The sequence below is a fragment of the Gracilinanus agilis genome, chromosome 3 (assembly GCF_016433145.1).
Source record: "Gracilinanus agilis isolate LMUSP501 chromosome 3, AgileGrace, whole genome shotgun sequence".
NCBI lineage: Eukaryota > Metazoa > Chordata > Mammalia > Didelphimorphia > Didelphidae > Gracilinanus > Gracilinanus agilis.
In genome coordinates, this window is record NC_058132.1 from 637,242,610 (window position 1) to 637,260,866 (window position 18,257).

The 18,257-nt window shown below is 37.9% G+C and overlaps 1 protein-coding gene across 1 annotated transcript in view; it reads right to left on the minus strand.

Moving 5' to 3' along the window:
* ANKUB1 (ankyrin repeat and ubiquitin domain containing 1) overlaps window positions 1–18,257 on the minus strand; it is an 86,183-nt gene that overhangs the window by 55,095 nt on the left and 12,831 nt on the right. The window contains exon 3 of the mRNA XM_044669471.1: window positions 8,944–9,087. Coding sequence (XP_044525406.1) covers window positions 8,944–9,087 — 144 coding nt within the window. The remainder of the gene's footprint in view (window positions 1–8,943; window positions 9,088–18,257) is intronic.

The window sequence follows — 18,257 nt, forward strand, 5'->3', positions numbered from 1 at the left end:
AATTACTTAACCCCCATTGCCTAGCCCTTACTGCTCTTCTGCCTTGGAATCAATTCATAGTAATGATTCTAAGACAGAAGGTAAAGCTTTGTTTAAATGTATTAGGTTCTAGATTAGGTATCAGGAAAATATTTTGGGATAGGGGATGCTTTCAGGAGACCCAAGATTGTACTTGTAAAAGTCCCATGATTTCTGATTAGGAGAGTCTTGTGACTTTGATTTGGGGATTTCCACCACCCACACATATGCCCAGAATAAGGAAAGGTTCCAAAGGTATTGGCAAAGGCATGGCAGCTCCTGACCTAACACAGAGTCTCCATTGCCAAATCCTTCAGTGAGCAATGTTCCCAAGACTATCATAGGTAGCTTTCGGCGCAGCCAAGAGCATTCGCTCTCCTTAGAAGCCAATCAACTCCAGGGTACACACACAGAGTGAATATGGGACATAGCCCTGTAATTGAAGTCAAATAGGCTAATAGATTAAAAGCTGGTCCTTTTATAAAGATGACTGGCAGCAAGCAGATGCCATTTTTCTGCCCTCACAGATCAAAAAGGCTATCCTCAAGGGGCAGCTTGGCCTAGAGATGGAAGATGTTGGGTTCAAATCTGACCTCAGACACTTCTGAGCTGTGCAAACTTGGGCAAATCACTTAATCCCAATTGCCTAACCCTTTTCACTCTTCTGCCTTGGAACCGATACACAGTATTGATCCTAAGACAGAGGTAAGGGTTGTTTTTTGTTTTTTTTAAAGATTATCCTCTAGATTGGAAAAACGATATCATAACCCTAGAGCTAGAAGAGACCTCAGAATCCATCTAGTCCAACTTTCTCCAACCCAATGGCACCAGGTAGTGTCAGAGATGAAGTCTGAATATTAGTCCTCTGACTCCAGAGCGTTCATTTTTTCCAGCATATGTAGAAACAGTTCCTTCTTTCTGGGCCATTGAACCCTCTTTCCTCTAGAAGAGAGAGGGAGCAATCAACCTCTTTCATCACATGCCCTGGGGTTAGGGGAAAGGCTAATGCTACCAGGCTGCTGCCTTTGACTAAAGTTTTATAGTCCCCCCCATAAGTGATGGTCTATCTCACTGTTTGCCTGTCAATTCAGATCAAGAAACAATTAAGTTAATGTTTGTTGGATGGAATCAATTCCCTGGCCAGCCCTCTTTGAACCTTCCTCCTGAGGCTCTTTCTTCCTGTGTAGAGAAGAGCAGAAGCAGTGTTTAAAGCCTGGATCTCTCAATCCAAAGCCACTCTTCTTTCCACTGTATCATGTTGCCTCTTCAGAGTATGTGTTACATGCAGAATGAGGATCATATCACTTGCCTTCTCAGTGAATGGGGAAGGGAGAGAATTTAGAATTCAAAATTTTTAAAAAATGAATGTTTTAAAGAGATGAACGAATGAACAACAAATTGAGAAAGACTACAAGGAAGAAAAAAACCCAAAGTATGTGTCAGAGCAGGTTTTCCTGACTCCTAGACTGGCTTTCTCTCCCCTCTCCACCATAGAGCTCTTTTCTTATCAGAAGCAGGAATTTAAAAGTATGATTCACAAGGGTTTTCCTCCTCACATATTATAGCCCTCCTCTGAATGGCAAGATGATGGCCCAAATTATCTTATTCCCTACTTTTTTACCTCCCAAATCACACTCATTTTTCCTTTGTTTTTATTACTTTACTTTCATGTTATCCTTCTGTTGTTTATGGACATTTCTTATAAGAGACAGTATGGTACTCTGGAGAGTGTGATGCTCTGGGCATCAGAGTACCTGATTCTGGGTTCAAATCCTGCCTCTGATAATATCTTCTGCTTGCACATCCTGAGGCATGTTATCTAATCTCCCTACTGATATTATTTGTTTAAAAAAAAAAAAAAAAGGGCTCAAATATGGCTTTCTAGCTGTGTGATCCTGGGTAAGTCCCAGTTGCCCAGCTCTTACCACTCCTCTGCCTTGGAACCAATATTTAGTATTGATTCTAAGATGGAAGGTAATGTTTTTTTTAAAAATGAGGAGTTTGACTTAAATGGTCTCTGGACTGGGAATCAAGAAGACTTACCTTCCCGAGTTCACATCTGGCCAGATACTTACTAGTTGTGTGACTGTGAGCAAGTTACTTGTGTTTGCCTCAATTTCCTCATCTGTAAAATGAGTTGGAGAAAAAAATGGCAAACTGCTCCTGTATCTTTGCCAAGAAAATCTCAAATGAGGTCACGAAGAGTTGAACATGATTAAGCAACAACAAAGAATTGCCTTCTAGATCAATGATTCTTTTCTTTAAAATTGTAATTCTTTTTAAAAAAAACTGCACGTATACACACACACGCACACACACACACACACACATACAAAAGACCTTTGCAAGGGCCTAACATATTTACAAATACCTTGCATAAGGACATTTAACATTGTTCATGCAATGCCTTTAGGGGAAGAACAATGCTTGTAAAATGGGAAAAGAGCACTACCTATTTTTAGAAAATTGTCAAAAGGCAGACCAGCTCACCACACAATGACAACAGAATAAACAAAATGAAAATATTCTCCAAGCATATCTTCGTACTTAATAGCTCCTATATCCAGCATTTGATGAAAGTACTAAGGACAGGTTCTTACCCACAAGCATTTGGGGCACTTAAAAGAATATTTTATTCATAGGCTAACTAATGTTTCCTAACCCTGCCAAAAAAACCAGTAAAGTGGCTCTTGTTTCCCTAAAATCTCAGAAGGATTCTTGGAAGGTATGCTAGTTTTCTGGGACAGCTTACATCTGATTGGGTAAATAGCACCTATGTTGGTGGTGATGTTTGTATATACAATTGTGCAATGCAATACTGTGTTTTGAGGAGGGGCATGTCTCCAGTCACCTGAGAGAGATTAAGGAGTTTATGTGGCAGAACAACATTCTCTGAGTCCTGTGATGAATGTGTGGTCCTCTGTTTGGTCCTCTTATTGAAGAAATAGCTGCTGTTTGCCCTTCTTTGACGGTTGCCACCTTTGTGTGAGATTTTCCTGCCTTTTAGCATTGGCTTATGTTATTACAGAGCCTCAGCAAGGGTTAAGTCAAGATGGAAGCTGGCACTGGCCAGTGTTTGTGAGTTGGATGGCAGCTGTTTTCTGAGTCAATGCAGCATTGTCCGGCATGAACCTGGTGACCTGAAATGGAGTTAGTGTAGCTCTACAGAAGAGGGATGATTTGGATCAGCAAAAATTCCATGGAATATTAAGTGTGCTCATTAAATCCTGTATCTTGGCATGGTTCCATCCCTAGAGGCTAGAATGTGCCCCTTAGCTTTCTTCCTTGTTGCTGCTGCTGCTGCCGCACTCTTTGGCTTCTACTCTGGCCCTGTTCCTAGGAAAGGATCCGGGGATCAGAGATTTAGAGATGGAAGGGACTTTAATGATCAAGTCCAACAGTTCCTAGGGAGAGAATAGTTTTTATGGCTGTAAGTGGCCCTAGAGATCAGCTGGTCCTTCCATCTCCTACGTGATCTTGGATTTAACAAAAACCTTTACTTTCTATCTTTTTTTTTTTTAAGCCCTTACTTTCTCTTTTAGAATTGATATTAAGTATTAGCTCCAAAGCAGAAGCGTGGGAAGGGCTAGGCAATTGGGGTTAAGTGACTTGTCCAGGATCACAAACTAGGAAGTGTTGTAGGAGACCAGCTGATCAGAGGATTTAGAAATAGAAAGGACCTCCCTAGAAATCATTTAGACTAGTGGTTCCCAAACTTTTTTGGCCTACCGCCCCCTTTCCAGAAAAAATATTACTTAGCCCCCTGGAAATCAATTTTTTAAAAATTTTAATAGCAATTAATAGGGAAGATAAATGCACCTGTGGCCATCACCGCCTCCCTGGATTGCTGCAGCACCCACCAGGGGGCAGTGGTGCAACTTTGGGAATCACTGATTTAGACTAACAATCTTAACTTGGAACCCATCAGCTTCCAAGGGATCCATGGATGGGTTTCAGAGGTCAATGAACTTAGATAGGAAGGGGAAAAAAATCTTCATTTTCTCTAACCTCTAACAGAAATGATCAATTCCTTCAATTATGAATGTAGGAAACAAAACAATATTCTGAGATTCATACTGATAGAGAGGTCTATGATGTAAAAAAGGTGAACTCCAACTCCCTTATTTTACAGATGACAAATTTGAGGCCCAGAGAGTCTAAATGACTTTCCCAAGGTCACACAATGAAGGGGATCTCTGAAATTTGTGAATTGATTAAAAAACCTATAGTCCAACTTATTCTGTTCTTCATAGTCTACAAGAGGTAGAACAGGAGGTAGGTATAGATCACTGGAAGATGTAGAGTTTAGATAAGACCCAGTAACTGGATATAATACACAGAGGAAAAAGTAAACAATGATACATGATAATTATATTAAATTGTTTATATTTTATTAATATATTAAATTTATTTCTTATTTATCCTTATTAATTTATATTTAGTTATATATTAATTATGTTAAAATATGCTTATTATTAATATATAACATAGTAAATATAAATAATAAATATATTTTAAGTATACTCAACAAAATATAAATATGTTGTGTGAAGCCCAGAAAGGAAAAGTCATTGTGAGCAGGAAGAAATCATGGAATACATGGAGACATTTCTTGGGACCAGAAACTAAGGGGCCACCCATCAATTGAGCAATGGATAAGCAAATGATATAACTGTCATGCAATTCTATTTTTACATTAGAGATGATGTAATTAGGGTGAACTTAATTGATATAAAGTGAAGGGAACAGAGCAGGATAACAATTTAAATAGTAACATTAATATTGTAAAGATAGACAAGTAGGAAAGTTTAAGAACACTATGAAGGGGCAGCTAAGTGGCACTACAAAGAGAACCAGACCTAGGGTTGGGTTCTTCTGACCTTAGGCACTTCCTAGCTGTATGACCTTGGGCACATATTAAACCCAATTACCTAACCCTTACTACTCTTCTGACTTAGAATTGATAGATGCTAAGACAGAAGATAAGAGTTAAAAAAAAAAAAAAAAGAACTGAACAACTACAATGACCAATCATGATTTCAGAGGACTGATGAAGAAATGTGTTACCCCCTTCTTGATGGAAAGGTGATAAGATTCAAGATGCAGAATGAGACAAAGCCACACAAAAAATGTGACACATTTTTAAACATGACCAATTTGGAAATTTGTTTCTCTCAATTATGTATATTTGTTACAAGAGGTTTGTTTTTCTTTTTTTTTCAATTAGGGGGATCTGAAGGAGAGAATAAATGCTTGTTAATTGAAAAAATAATAATATTGCTATTTTAAAAGAAAGACATCCTGGGGATACATGGCTCTACTGGCTTCTTCATATGGGAACTTTCCCCACTCCCTATTGCGCTGACATTTTCATACTTTCCCCTCTTACCTTTTTCCTTAGCTTCAGATAACCCTGTCCTATTGCATGAGGCCCACAGTATCAAGCTTGCCACTTACCAGCACTAAGCTCTAGTTGGCCTTGCCTAATGATCCTCAGAAGATCCCTTCTGGTTAGGCCAATAGATAGGAGGGAGAATTTTTGTAAAGATCTTGTTCCTTACTTGCTTCAGTCCCTATTCTCCACTCATCATCCTTTCTACTTCATTGCTCTTGTTAGGGAAGTAGAGAGGAAAACCTGCTTTATTGTTGCTTTTGCTCTTAGTGCCTCAGTCCCCCATTTCAATGCCACCCTTCATCTTCCCAGCATCCAGCCATCCATACTGAAGGTCCGTGAAACCCTTAATAGAGCCAGAAATTTAAGAAGTGCCTACTACTACTCTAAAGCTTATAGGAGGAGTGGAGAGACTGAAGAACAAAATCTAGTGGCTCACACTGGTATCTTTTTTTTTTTCTTTTTAAATCCTTACTTTTGGTCTTTAAATCAATACTAAGTATTGATTTTAAGGCAGAAGAGTGGTAAAGGGCTAGGCAATTGGGGATTAAGTGACTTGCCCAGGGACACACAATTAGGAAGTGTCTAAGGCCAGATTTGAACTGAGGTCTTCGCAACTCCAGATCTGGCTCTCTATCAACTGGGCAACCTAGATGCCCCACAATGATAACAGAAATGTGAGGAGACCAGAGAGATCTGGAGATAGCATGAATGTATTTTATATATATATAGATAGATAGATAGATATAGATATAGATATAGATATAGATATAGATATACATTGCAATATGGAACCTATCTGTTTATTCTATTTTTTGTTCCGTTCTCTAGCTTTATTTACATGCCAGTCAAGGATGACATTTGGAGTAAAGTTATCTTTGTTATCCCAGTCTCCCACACAATTCTTGGGTTGTTTTGTGTGTGTGTGTGTGTGTGTGTGTGTGTGTGTTTTAGGGGTAAGATTTCCTCCCCAAAAGCTCATATTTAGTTATATAGTATGTGATAATTAGATTAAGTCTACACTGCCCATCTTTAGATTTAATCACCAAAGGTGAGAGCACCTCCAAATTCTGGGAGGTCCTTAACCCAACGTGAGCTAGAGTGGGTGACAAATCAGAATCGACTGACCACCCCCTAGGCGGTCTATGAGAATTGTCTATTGTGACTGGACAAGTAAAGTAGGAGGCACAGGAAGTGACGCATGAGTGACCCCTTTAAAAAGAGGGAGTTGAGTGAGTGAGAGGTGCTTCTGGTGAAGAGGGCAGCTGGTGAAAGAGTTCTAGCTCTTCTGGTCCATAGAGGTGGTGAGTTTAAAGACTGACTGAATCTTCCCGAACTTCTCTTAAGGAACTTCCTTAATAGACTCTGTGAATGAAGCTTTGCTTCATTCACCTCCAGGCCTCTGGCCCTCTGACTCTCAGTTGAGGGTTAATTAGATCTACCTGGATTAATTAGAGGATTGTAGTAAATTACCTACTGGGTTAGTTTTTTATTTCCTTATTTCCTCTCTTTCTTCTTAACTGTAAATAAACTTCCATAAAAGTCAATTTTAACTTGAGATTATTCTTAATTGAGGATTGATAATAGTTCAATCCTCTGGTGACCATCTTTTAATATATTGAACCCCAAAAACTCCCTTTTCCCCCTTACAACTAAGAGCTACAAGGACTTTTTTAACCTTAAGTGAGATAGTTGTTTGGGACTTTGGACCTTGATCAGCACCAGAAAAAGAAAGTTAAAGAATATTCTTTTGTCCTTTGTTAACTTCCTAATTGTGTATGATAATTCTACCCTAAAAGAGCACCAATCTGCCTTCATAAGGAAGAGGTTTTCTAACCATTTAAAATGAGCATCTGGGCAGAGAACAATAGGTAACCATGAAGAATTGAGGTAGCAGATGGTATCAGAGAATATCTTGATAGCAAACCATCAGTCAGTCTTGGCAGAAACAATGTGTTGGGGAGGAGAGATATAGTATTTAACCAAAGGCAGCAAAGAGCAACCAAATGGTACCATCAGAGTACATGAGCAACTCTGAAGCACTGGAGGTCTAAGATGCCTTGATCACATGTATTCCTTGACCACACATGTTCTAGATGCTTGTGAGTTCCTGATGTGTTCTGACCACCTAGGTTCTCCATTCCTCTCTCCACTACTGTCGTGGTCATGTGTGGGAGAGTATATACTGGGGTAGCTAGGTAGCACAGTAGATACGACACCAAGCCTGGAGTTGGGAAGACCTCAGTTCAGATATGGCCCCTAAAATTTCCTAACTGTGTGACTCTAGGCAAATCACTGAACCCAAGTTGCCTAGCTCTTGTTCTTCTGTCTTAGAATTGATACTAAGACATAAGGTAAGGGTTAAAATAAAAGAATATTCCTCATCTCTACATGGCCTATCATTTCTCCTCACCTCATTTGCTATGATGTTTGACTAAATGTCACATTTTGAATCCTTTGACTGGCTAATAAAAGTAAATGCTCATGAGCTAACAATTCAAATGGGTGCTGATCCACAGAGTTTCTTAAATTTGAAATAACTTTTCTGGGCATTCTCATGTGTGGAGGAGGGGCCTAAGTGGTAGAGCAGTGATTCCCAAAGTGGGCTCCACCACCCCCTGGTGGGTGCTATAGCGATCCAGCTGGAGCAGGGATGGCCACGGGTGCATTTGGGGGCAGTGAATAACTATAAGGGGGTGGTGATAGTATGTGACAGGGAGTGCTAAGTAATATTTTTTCTGGAAAGGGGGCGGTAGACCAAAAAAGTTTGGGAACCACTGTGGTAGAAAAACACTGAAATCAATAGCAATTAGTTTCTGTGGCATCAGTATTACTGTATTTCAAGGGCATTATTGGTTAATCTTCCCTTGAAGTTCTCTGTTATTTTTCTTATTGGAGACTGACCCTGGGTTCTTGAAAGCTATGCCAATGGAGCCCAAGCTTTGGCAGGCACTACCAAGAAGGAATGGCCCAGTGACATATTATATGTCTAGGCTGAAGTCCAGCCTAGCCAAGTTTGGAGAGGTCCATCACCAGGTTGGTTGCAGGATAATGAAATTTTCTGCCACATCAATTCTCAAAGAATGTCTACTATTCATAAAGGGTTGGAGCCTGAACTGGCAGAAAGAATGCTTACATCAAAGACATGACAGATCTTTGAAATATTGAAGTGTGCATTGCTTTAAAAGATTTTTATGAGCTGGCCTATAAAACTAATCATCATTCACAAAGTTGTTCCTAAGTTAGGAGCTACTCAAATTCAATTATGGGACAAACAAGAGATCCTTCTACTTTGTAATTATCTTGCAAAAGAACTCTTCAAAGGCCTTTTTCTGTTTATTGACTTTCTTCTAAATGATCTTGTTATTCTTTCTTATTATTAAGTACTTCTAATATGTGGAGACATATATGTATATATATATACACATATATTTATATAATAATAGTAACATTACGTTAAGCCTAGACAAATTTGCTATGAATTAGTGAAACCATGATGCAGACCACTTCTTACAATACTATTCTGAGCATACCTTGACCAAGCACTTGAGATTTGAACCAGCTGATACTCCTATATCAGCAAGATTCCAGTTGTCGTTTAACTCAGCTCCAGCATACATCAGTTGTAGGTAGCTCTTTCCTTGTTTGTCCTCAGTTAAAGGAATATGGAAGTGATTCTTTAAATGAATAAGAAGAGATTGTGAAAAACAGGACACTTCCAAGAAATTTTTAGTAAGACCTTAAATTAAAAAATGAACATTGAAATGAAAAAAAATGATAAAAACCTTCAATAGAACAAAGATACATTTTTAAAAAATATTCAGAAAGTTCACATCTAGGAAAAACGAAATTAGAGATGGTTACTGTGGAACCTCTAGGATTGAGTTACAGCAAACGTATTTGTCCTGCATTAATACTTATACCAAATATTCTAATGGAGCTGAGATCTCTGCCAGGTGGTAGAGAAACATTGATAATTGTCAATATGTTGACATATCATATTGATATGTTGCTAGAACATGTATATTCTTTTCAGTGAATCAGATTGCAACCCAGCCATGTCTGCTCATCCTTTGTGACTTGTCCATGTCCTCCCACAAGTTCAGAAAAGAAATAGTGCCTCTAGTGTGAGGGTTTGCCAAGCCCTTTTCAGGGCTGCTTCTCTACTTTGTGTCCATCTTTCACCCAACTCTCACCTGTGTCTCCAAAAAGCTATAGAATGCACAGTAGCCACATCTCGGTAAACCATCTCAGCACGTGGGATAAATCTGTTGGTGAGTTATGGGAGTGTCTACTCCAGGCTTGTGAAGACACTTCTCACTAGGAATGGGCAGATGAGAACAATTTGTTTCAACAGCCTTGAAGCAACTTAAAGAGGGGCTGTGGAGAGCTTAGAGCTTGGTTAGGCTTCAAAGAAGCCAAAGTCATTCACTGCATCCTAAGCCATCTATCACCAGCCATCTTGACTTCTGTCTTGCTACTAGACTTGGATGACTCTAGATGAGATAGTGAGACTGATGCCTTTGGGCAACTCTACCTTTCTTAAATCTAGTTTATGTGCAAATCATTTGGGTCTTTTTCAAGTGGGAAGGACAATAACCAACCCACCCAGAAGTTCAATAAAAGGAAGCCACTCACTCTGCTGGGAGCTTTCCTAACTTTCTCTTAGTGTGGGGAGGGTGCCAGTAAAACACACAGACTGGCCATCCATCTCACTATCTGACAGACCATCTTCTTTTTCACTTAGGCACACTTTTTAACAACATCCTTTACTCATATTTTCCTCCATGATTCCTAGTTTGCAATGTGTTGTGGCCTGTTTACAACCAGGCACCTCTGCAGTTCTCTCATGTGTAATACTCATTTTCAGTTCTTTAGAGACTTGAGAATTCCATGACTCATTCCCACCCAAGGATAATAGAATATTTGTATTAAAAATATGAGAGAATTTTAAGGACAATTATCTAAATTTAAATATAATCTAAATCTAACCTAAATATAAAATCTAATCATATACACAATCTAATCTAAATATAAAAACATGTACACAAACATATATGCGCTCACAATAGTTCCATTCAAAGTAGTTTGGGAAAAGAGACCTCCAGCAAGTATGGAGAATAGGAAGGGTTTTATACAGAAGAAAATGTCTAACCTGAATCTTAAAGGAAGAGAGGGTCCTTGATAATAGAAGGTAAGATAAGTAGGGAGGGCATTCCAGGCAAGGAGGATAACCTATGCAAACGCAGAAGAGTTAGGAGATGGTGTGTTAGTAGGTAAGGAACAAAGAAAAAATCAGAGCTGGATCACAGAATGTGAAAGGAGGAGTGTAATGTCCAATAATGATGGAAAGATAGATTGGGTCCAGATTGTATAGCGCTTTAAAAGGTAAACAAAGGAGTTACCAGGCCAGATACACCCTAAATACTTAAGAAATGCTTATGAAAAACAGGAAAAATTGAAGGAATAAGAATATACAAGGAGAAAACAAAACTATCATTCTTCATAAATGATATGATAATATACTTAGAGAACTAATTAAAAAAAAACAATTGAAACAATGAACAACTTTAGCAAGTTGCAGGATATAAAATAAACCCACATAAAGTATCAGCATGTCTATATATTATCAACAAAACCCAATAGAAAGAGAAATTCCATTTAAAATAATTGTAGACAATAGAAAATACTTAGGAGTTTACCTGCTAAGAGAACTCCAGGAACTATATGAACACAATTATAAATACTTTTCACGCAAATAAAAACAAATCTAAACAACTAGAGGAATATGAATTATTAATGGGTAGGCTGAGCCAATATAATGAAAATGACAATACTACTTAAATCATTTTAGCTGTTCAGTTCTGTAACTATCAAAATACCAAAGAATTATTTTAGAGTTAGAAAAAATAGAGGACAGTTAGATGGCTCAATGGGTTGAGAGGCAAATCTAGAGTGAGAAGGTCCTGGGTTCAAATCAACTTGTGTGAACCTGGACAAGGTGCTTAATCTCCATTGCCTAGACCTTACCACTCTTCTACCTTGGAACCAATAAGTAGTATTGATTCTAAGACAGAAGGTAAGGGTTTAAAAAAAAAAGAAAAATAATAATAAAATAGATCTGGAAGAATAAAATTTGGTCAAGAATATCAAGGGAAACAATGGGGGAAAAAATGGAGGAAGGTGACCTAGAACTGTATTTCAAAGTGATAACCATCAAAATAATTTGCTTTTGGACAAGAAATAGAGTGCTGGATCCATGGAATAAATTAGGTACACAGTACCTTGCAATAAATGATCATAATAATTTAGTGTTTGTTAATTCAAAAGATCCAAGTTTTTGGTGCAAGAATTCACTATCTACCAAAAAAAAACTATTTGGAAAACTGGAAAATATTATAGCAGAGAGTAGGTGTTATGATTAAAAATGATGATGGTCGAAATCAAAAGGGAGAATAGTATTTTAATAAAAGCCATGCTGATAGAGATAAACTGACCATGCGCCTGTAAGAAAAACCTATTCCAACCTCACCTCAGCCATTTACCTTCCTCTCTCCTTAAGCTCAGGTAACTAAAGAGGAAGTTCCAAGTCACTCCCCCCTACTTCAAACAGTCCCTCACCTTGAATACGTCATCCAAAACCGGAAACCCATTAGGGATCACGGGAAATGTAGTTCCAAGTACCCCAAGTGATTTTAAATGACACATAACCCCCGAGATCCGTTGAAAAAGACTGGTCTTGGGGCAGCTGGGTAGCTCAGTGGAGTGAGAGCCAGGCCTAGAGACAGGAGGTCCTAGGTTCAAACCTGGCCTCAGCCACTTCCCAGCTGTGTGACCCTGGGCAAGTCACTTGACCCCCATTGCCCACCCTTACCAATCTTCCGCCTATGAGACAATGTACCGAAGTACAAGGGTTTAAAAAGAAAAAGACTGGTCTTTTTCAGTGGATCTTAAACCAAAAGAAAAGAGGACAAAACCTAGCCGCGTTGACAAAAGCCAATTTTGGGGCAGTACCCCACTGGCATAAGAGTGTCCATTCAAAATAAATGCATTCAATTCGTTCAACCCCCATAGTTCAGATCAACTGCGCCCCAAAGTTCAAATTTGGGTCTTCATGATCCAGTGAAGGCTTTTCAGGCATCTTTTGATGCCTCCACCAAACAGGTTCATCATCTGGATTCTGGGGAGATGGCAAAATCCTTATCCTGAAATTACTCTCAAAGAATTTAAACTTTACATTATAGATTACAAAACATACATTTTCTTCTGAGAATTAACATTACCCCCCTGAGTTTACTTCTAAAGGAGTAAAAATTGACTTGCAATATAGATTATAGTTCAGACATTATGATTATAAAAACTTAACACACCCCCCTGAGGAAAATTTTTAAATGACACATAACTCCCCTGAAAAGGTCAGCCAAGGATGCATGGCTGAGTGAGTCACGGGGGTGCATGAAATCAATTGGCAAAAGAAATAATTAAAAAAAATAAAAAGAATAAAATTCAAAAAAAAAAGAGAAAAAATTAACATTAACTTGTGAATGAAATGTAAAATGTGCAAAAAATATAGGGGAAATAAACAGGCCTTTGATTCAAGGCCCAATGAAAGCAATTTAAGCAGTTTGCTATAACCCATTCAGGGCCAGGACTACAGAAAAATTGCCATTTACTCTCTCTCTATATATATATAGAGGAATAAGGGAAATGCCTTTCTTTGATCCGATTTTTTCCCTGCACCTTCTCAGGGAATGAGCCATTAAATGATAGCCAATCTTAGGTACTTCACTAGGAATTTAAGTTTAGGGGACCCACGTCCTCTAAAGTTTTAGAAAAGACTGGGACTCCAGGACTCAAACCCCAATTTTCAAGCCCTTCAAGTATTGGCATAGAACTCCTGCAATTCATGCAGATTCTTTAGTCAAGTCTCTGACCATGTGGCTCGGCACTTCTCCTGGAATCAGAGAGGCATTAAATCACAATCCCATAGGCTCAGGCTCAGGCTCAGGTATTTGTATTGAGCTTATTTTGCTGTAGAATCAAAAAAAAAAAAAAAAGGATAAATAATGATTATATATGTACTTCCAGTACAAGATGAGAAAAAGGAAAAATCAATTGCTCTATAAAAAATGTTTTAAAAAATCAAAAATATATATATATATAGCTTAGAACTAGAAGGGTTTTGTTATCCAAAAATGAGATTTTCTGTGAGAGAAAGTGGGTTTTACAAAATAGCAGATTCACAATGCACATTCAAATAGAGTACCATATTTCTAATAACACATTTTAAAACAATAAACAATGATGTTCAAAAAGTCATATACTTGTTACAACTTTTAAACCTTGGCTAAGGGTTTCTCAACAAATTCTGTTACTGCTTCCATATAAAAACCTGATATTAAAAAAAAAAACAAACCTTCTGGTCTAAATTATCCTCAAGAATTCTAGACCCTTCTGATAAAAGAGGCTAAAACATAGACTAATATAAATATACATATATATATATATGACAACAATTCTTCACAATAAAATATATAAAGCTTATCCTTTAAGACCACAATTCTTTAAAATAAATACATAAAAACCTTATCATTTATACAGAAGGGTATTAAGCATTTCACATTATATACTAAGATAAGGTCAACATGGGTACATGATTTGAATATAAATTTTATTTAGATAGATATTTTGATATAAGCATATTAGAGGAGCATGTCAGATCTATTAATAAGGGAAGAATTTACAACTAAACAAAATATAGCATTATAGGATATAAAATAGAAATTTTTAATACAATTAAATTTGAAAGTTTTTGTACAAACAAAATTAATGCAACCAAGGAAAGCAGAAAACTGGGGGAAAATTTTTAGAGTAAGAATCTCTGATGAAGGCCTCATTTTTCAACTATATAGAAAATTGAGTCAAATTTATAAAAATATAAGTCATTCTTCAACTGATAAATAGTCAAAGGATATGAACAGGCAATTCTTAGATAAAGAAATCAAAGCTACCCATAGACATATGAAAAAATGTGCTAAATCACTCTTGACTTAAAGAATCAAGAAATTAAATTAATTTTTAATTTCTTGATTCTCTAAAGAATCAAGAATTAAAGAAATGCAAATTAAAACAATTCTGAAAATGATAAATGTTAGAGGGTATATGGAAAAATTGAAACACTAATGTACTCTTGGAGGAGTTGTGATCTGATTCAATGATTCTGGAGAGCAATTTGGAACAATCCAAAATGCTCTAAAACTGTGCATACTCTTTGACCAAGCAATATCACAACTAGGTCTATATCCCAAAGAGATTTTTTTAAAGGGGGAAAAGATCTGTCTGTACAAAAATATTTATAGCAGCTTTTTTGTGGTTGCAAAGAATTGGAAATTGAAAGGATATCCATCAACTGGGGTATGGTTGAACAAGCTGTGGTATATGATTGTAATAGAATACTATTATGCTATAAGAAATAACAAGCAGGATGATTTCAGAAGAAAACTGTAAAGACTTACATGAACTGATGCAGAGTGAAGTGAACAGAACCAGAATATAGTACACAGAAGCAGCAACATTGTATGATGAACAACTGTGAATGATCTAGCTATTGTCTGCAATTCAATGATCTAAGACAATCCCAAAGACTCATCATGAAAAATACCATCCACCTCCAGAAAAAGAACTGATGGAGTCTGAATACAATTCAAACATACTATATTCCTCTTTCTTTTCTCCTACTCCTCCTTTTCCTAGAGCTAGGAGGTCCTGGGTTCAAATATGACCTCAGACACTTTCTAGCTGTGTGATCCTGGGCAAATCACATAACCCCCATTGCCTAGCCCTTATTACTCTTCTGACTTAGAACTGATATTTTGTATCGATTCTAAGACAGAAGGTAAGAGTTTTTTTGGGGGGTGGGAAGGTGGGGAAAGAAATGAATCATTAAGGTAATCAATATCAGGAATTTCTTAGAAGTCATCCTTATCAGTATCTAGACATATAATGCAAGCTCTTATGACTATGCATGGAGATTTTCATGAAACAAAATTAAGGTAAAAGAAATAGCTTAGAATAAGGAAATGAGAAAAGAATTTATAGCAGCTGCCACTATCAGATAGATATGGGAATGGGGAAAGGTTAGACCTTTTGGAATTGCCTTCAGACTTTGAAGACATTATAAGGGAAGGGAATAAACATTCATTAAGTGCCTATGACCATTATTATTTTATTAATTATTAATGAAAACTTATTAATATTATTTGTTTATAACCAGAAGCTTCAGTCCTAACCCTTTGTTCCAAGGCACCTTCAGGGAGCCAACCACACAGTGTGATCTCTTCCCTCTTTGCCACAGCTCAGTTTTCCCCTCTTTCTTATGAGTCTTTTTATGATTAAAAAAAAATCCCTTCTATGCTTATCTTTTACAGAGTTTTAAAAAAGCATAAATGGGTGTTATGCTTTATCAGAGGTTTTTTATGCATCTATTGAGATAATCACATGGCACCAGATGCTTTTTATTTCAATATGATAATGTTGGGTGTTTTCCTAATGTTGAAACATCCTTGTATCACTTATATAAATCCATTTTATCATAATGAATATGTTTTCTTTCTATTTGATCATCCATAACTCCTCCACTATCATTTTTCTCTTCAACTTAGCTCATTAAGTACCTGGCAGGGGACTAAAAACATTGCCTTTCTCACTAAATCTTTTGCCCAATCCATTTAGTACCAGCCCCTTCCTCACAATATCTTCTTCGGGCTAAATTCCCCTTTTCAAAACTCTTGGATATGAATTAAGCCCTCCTCCCAGCGCAAATATTATCATAGTCCAAATCTCAGGTCTGATAAGAAATACTTGACCCTTTGAAACATTAATCCTAGAATCGATGGTTCTCCAACCTATATTGCAGTATGAAAAAAATTTGGAAAGCTTAGTGGATCAGAGTTTTAGTATTAGCTAACTGTGCAACATGGTGGCCCCAAAAGCTAGTCATTTTAGGTTGTGTTAATTGAGATATAATGTTCAGAAAGAGGGATAATTCTGATCCACTCAGAATCAGTGAAATTACATTTGGAATGTTGTGTTCAGCTAAAAGGACCACATTTTGGGGGAGATATTGACAGATCTAGGTGGTTGATCATTATGATGAGACTCTAAACTGTGCCATATTAAAGATCATTTGAGTAGCTGGGAATGTTTCACCTGGAGAAAAGAAGCCTAGGGAAAGGTCGAGAGAAAGAAGATGTGGTCATCTTTCTTTAAGCATTTAAAAGGCTATCCTGAGTTCCGGGTTAAGATGGCAGCAGAGTAAAAAGCAGCTCTTAACCTCTCCTGACCGAAACACACAAGACTCCTCAAGGAGACATAAAAACAAGTCCAGATGAACGGAGGAACCCCACAACAGGGTGCAGCGTGGAAGGTACGTGGAATCGGGACATTTCCATGCTATAAAGGAGTGAAACAGCTCTCACTAAATCCCGGGCTGAGCAACCACCCCACGCCCACCCCCTCCACACACACCACCTATAACGCCGAAGCCAGTTAAAAAGAAATAGAGCAAGTTTGGGGCACCCATTGAGTCATTGGCAGCTCCAGGGCCTGTTCCTGAGAGCAGCAAGATTTGGGACCCCAAAAAGCCAAAGAACGCACGCGAACTCTGAGCGCGGGAGCGGCAGAGGCGTGGGTGGAGGCAGACACAGCCACGAGCGAAAGATTTGAAACCCTGAGTGGGGAACAAGTGCAGACGGGCATACGATTGTGGAAGCAGCGCCCTGAGACTTGTAAAGAAACCTCCAGAAGAGGATCAAGCAAGGGGGTCCACCAGGGGGCTTGACCTTGGAAAAAACCAGAACTCAGACCTCAGGCGCCAAAAGACCGTGGATAGACACCGAGTGCGAGGATAAAGCTGAGAAGCTGCTGGGCTAATGATGGCTACCCAGACTCAGGAAGTTCAGAAGAGAAAGATAAACAACAAGAAAAAGAAGTCTTTAACACTCGACAACTTTTACACAGAGAAAATCCAGACAACTGAGCAAACAGAGGTGGAGAACAAACAAGCATCCGGACTCTCCTCAAATAAGGAAAATGGGTCACAAGCTATGGAAGAGTTCAAAACTGAGATTCTGAGGAAGATGGAAGAGATCTGGCAAGAAAATAACAGTTTAAAAGGTAGAATCTTGCAATTGGAAAGTGAGGCTCAGAAATCAAATGAACTGATAAGCAAATTGAACCAGATTGAAAAAGAAAACCAAAAGATCATAGCTGAAAACCAGTCCCTAAAGGCTAGAATTGAGCAATTAGAAGCTAATGATCTCTCAAGACAACAAGAACAAATAAAACAAAGTCAAAAGACTGAAAAAATAGAAGGAAATATGAAATATCTCAATGAGAGAGTGACAGACCAAGAAAACCGGTCTAGAAGAGACAATTTGAGAATAATTGGTCTTCCAAAAAAAACAGAAATTAATAGAAACCTGGACTCCATACTAAAAGAAATTATTCAGCAAAATTGCCCTGAAGTCCTACAATAAGAGGGCAATATAGACATTGAAAGGATTCATAGAACACCCACTACATTCGACCCAGATAAGAAAATGGCCAGAAATATAATTGCCAAATTAAAGAGCTTTCAAGCGAAAGAAAAAAATCTTACAAGAAGCCAGAAAGAGACAATTCAAATATCAAGGAACACCAATCAGGATCACACAGGATCTGGCAGCCTCCATGCTAAAAGACTGTAAGGCCTGGAATACAATATTCAGAAAGGCAAGAGAGCTGGGCCTGCAACCACGGATCAACTATCCATCAAAATTGACTATATATTTCCAGGGGAAAGTATGGG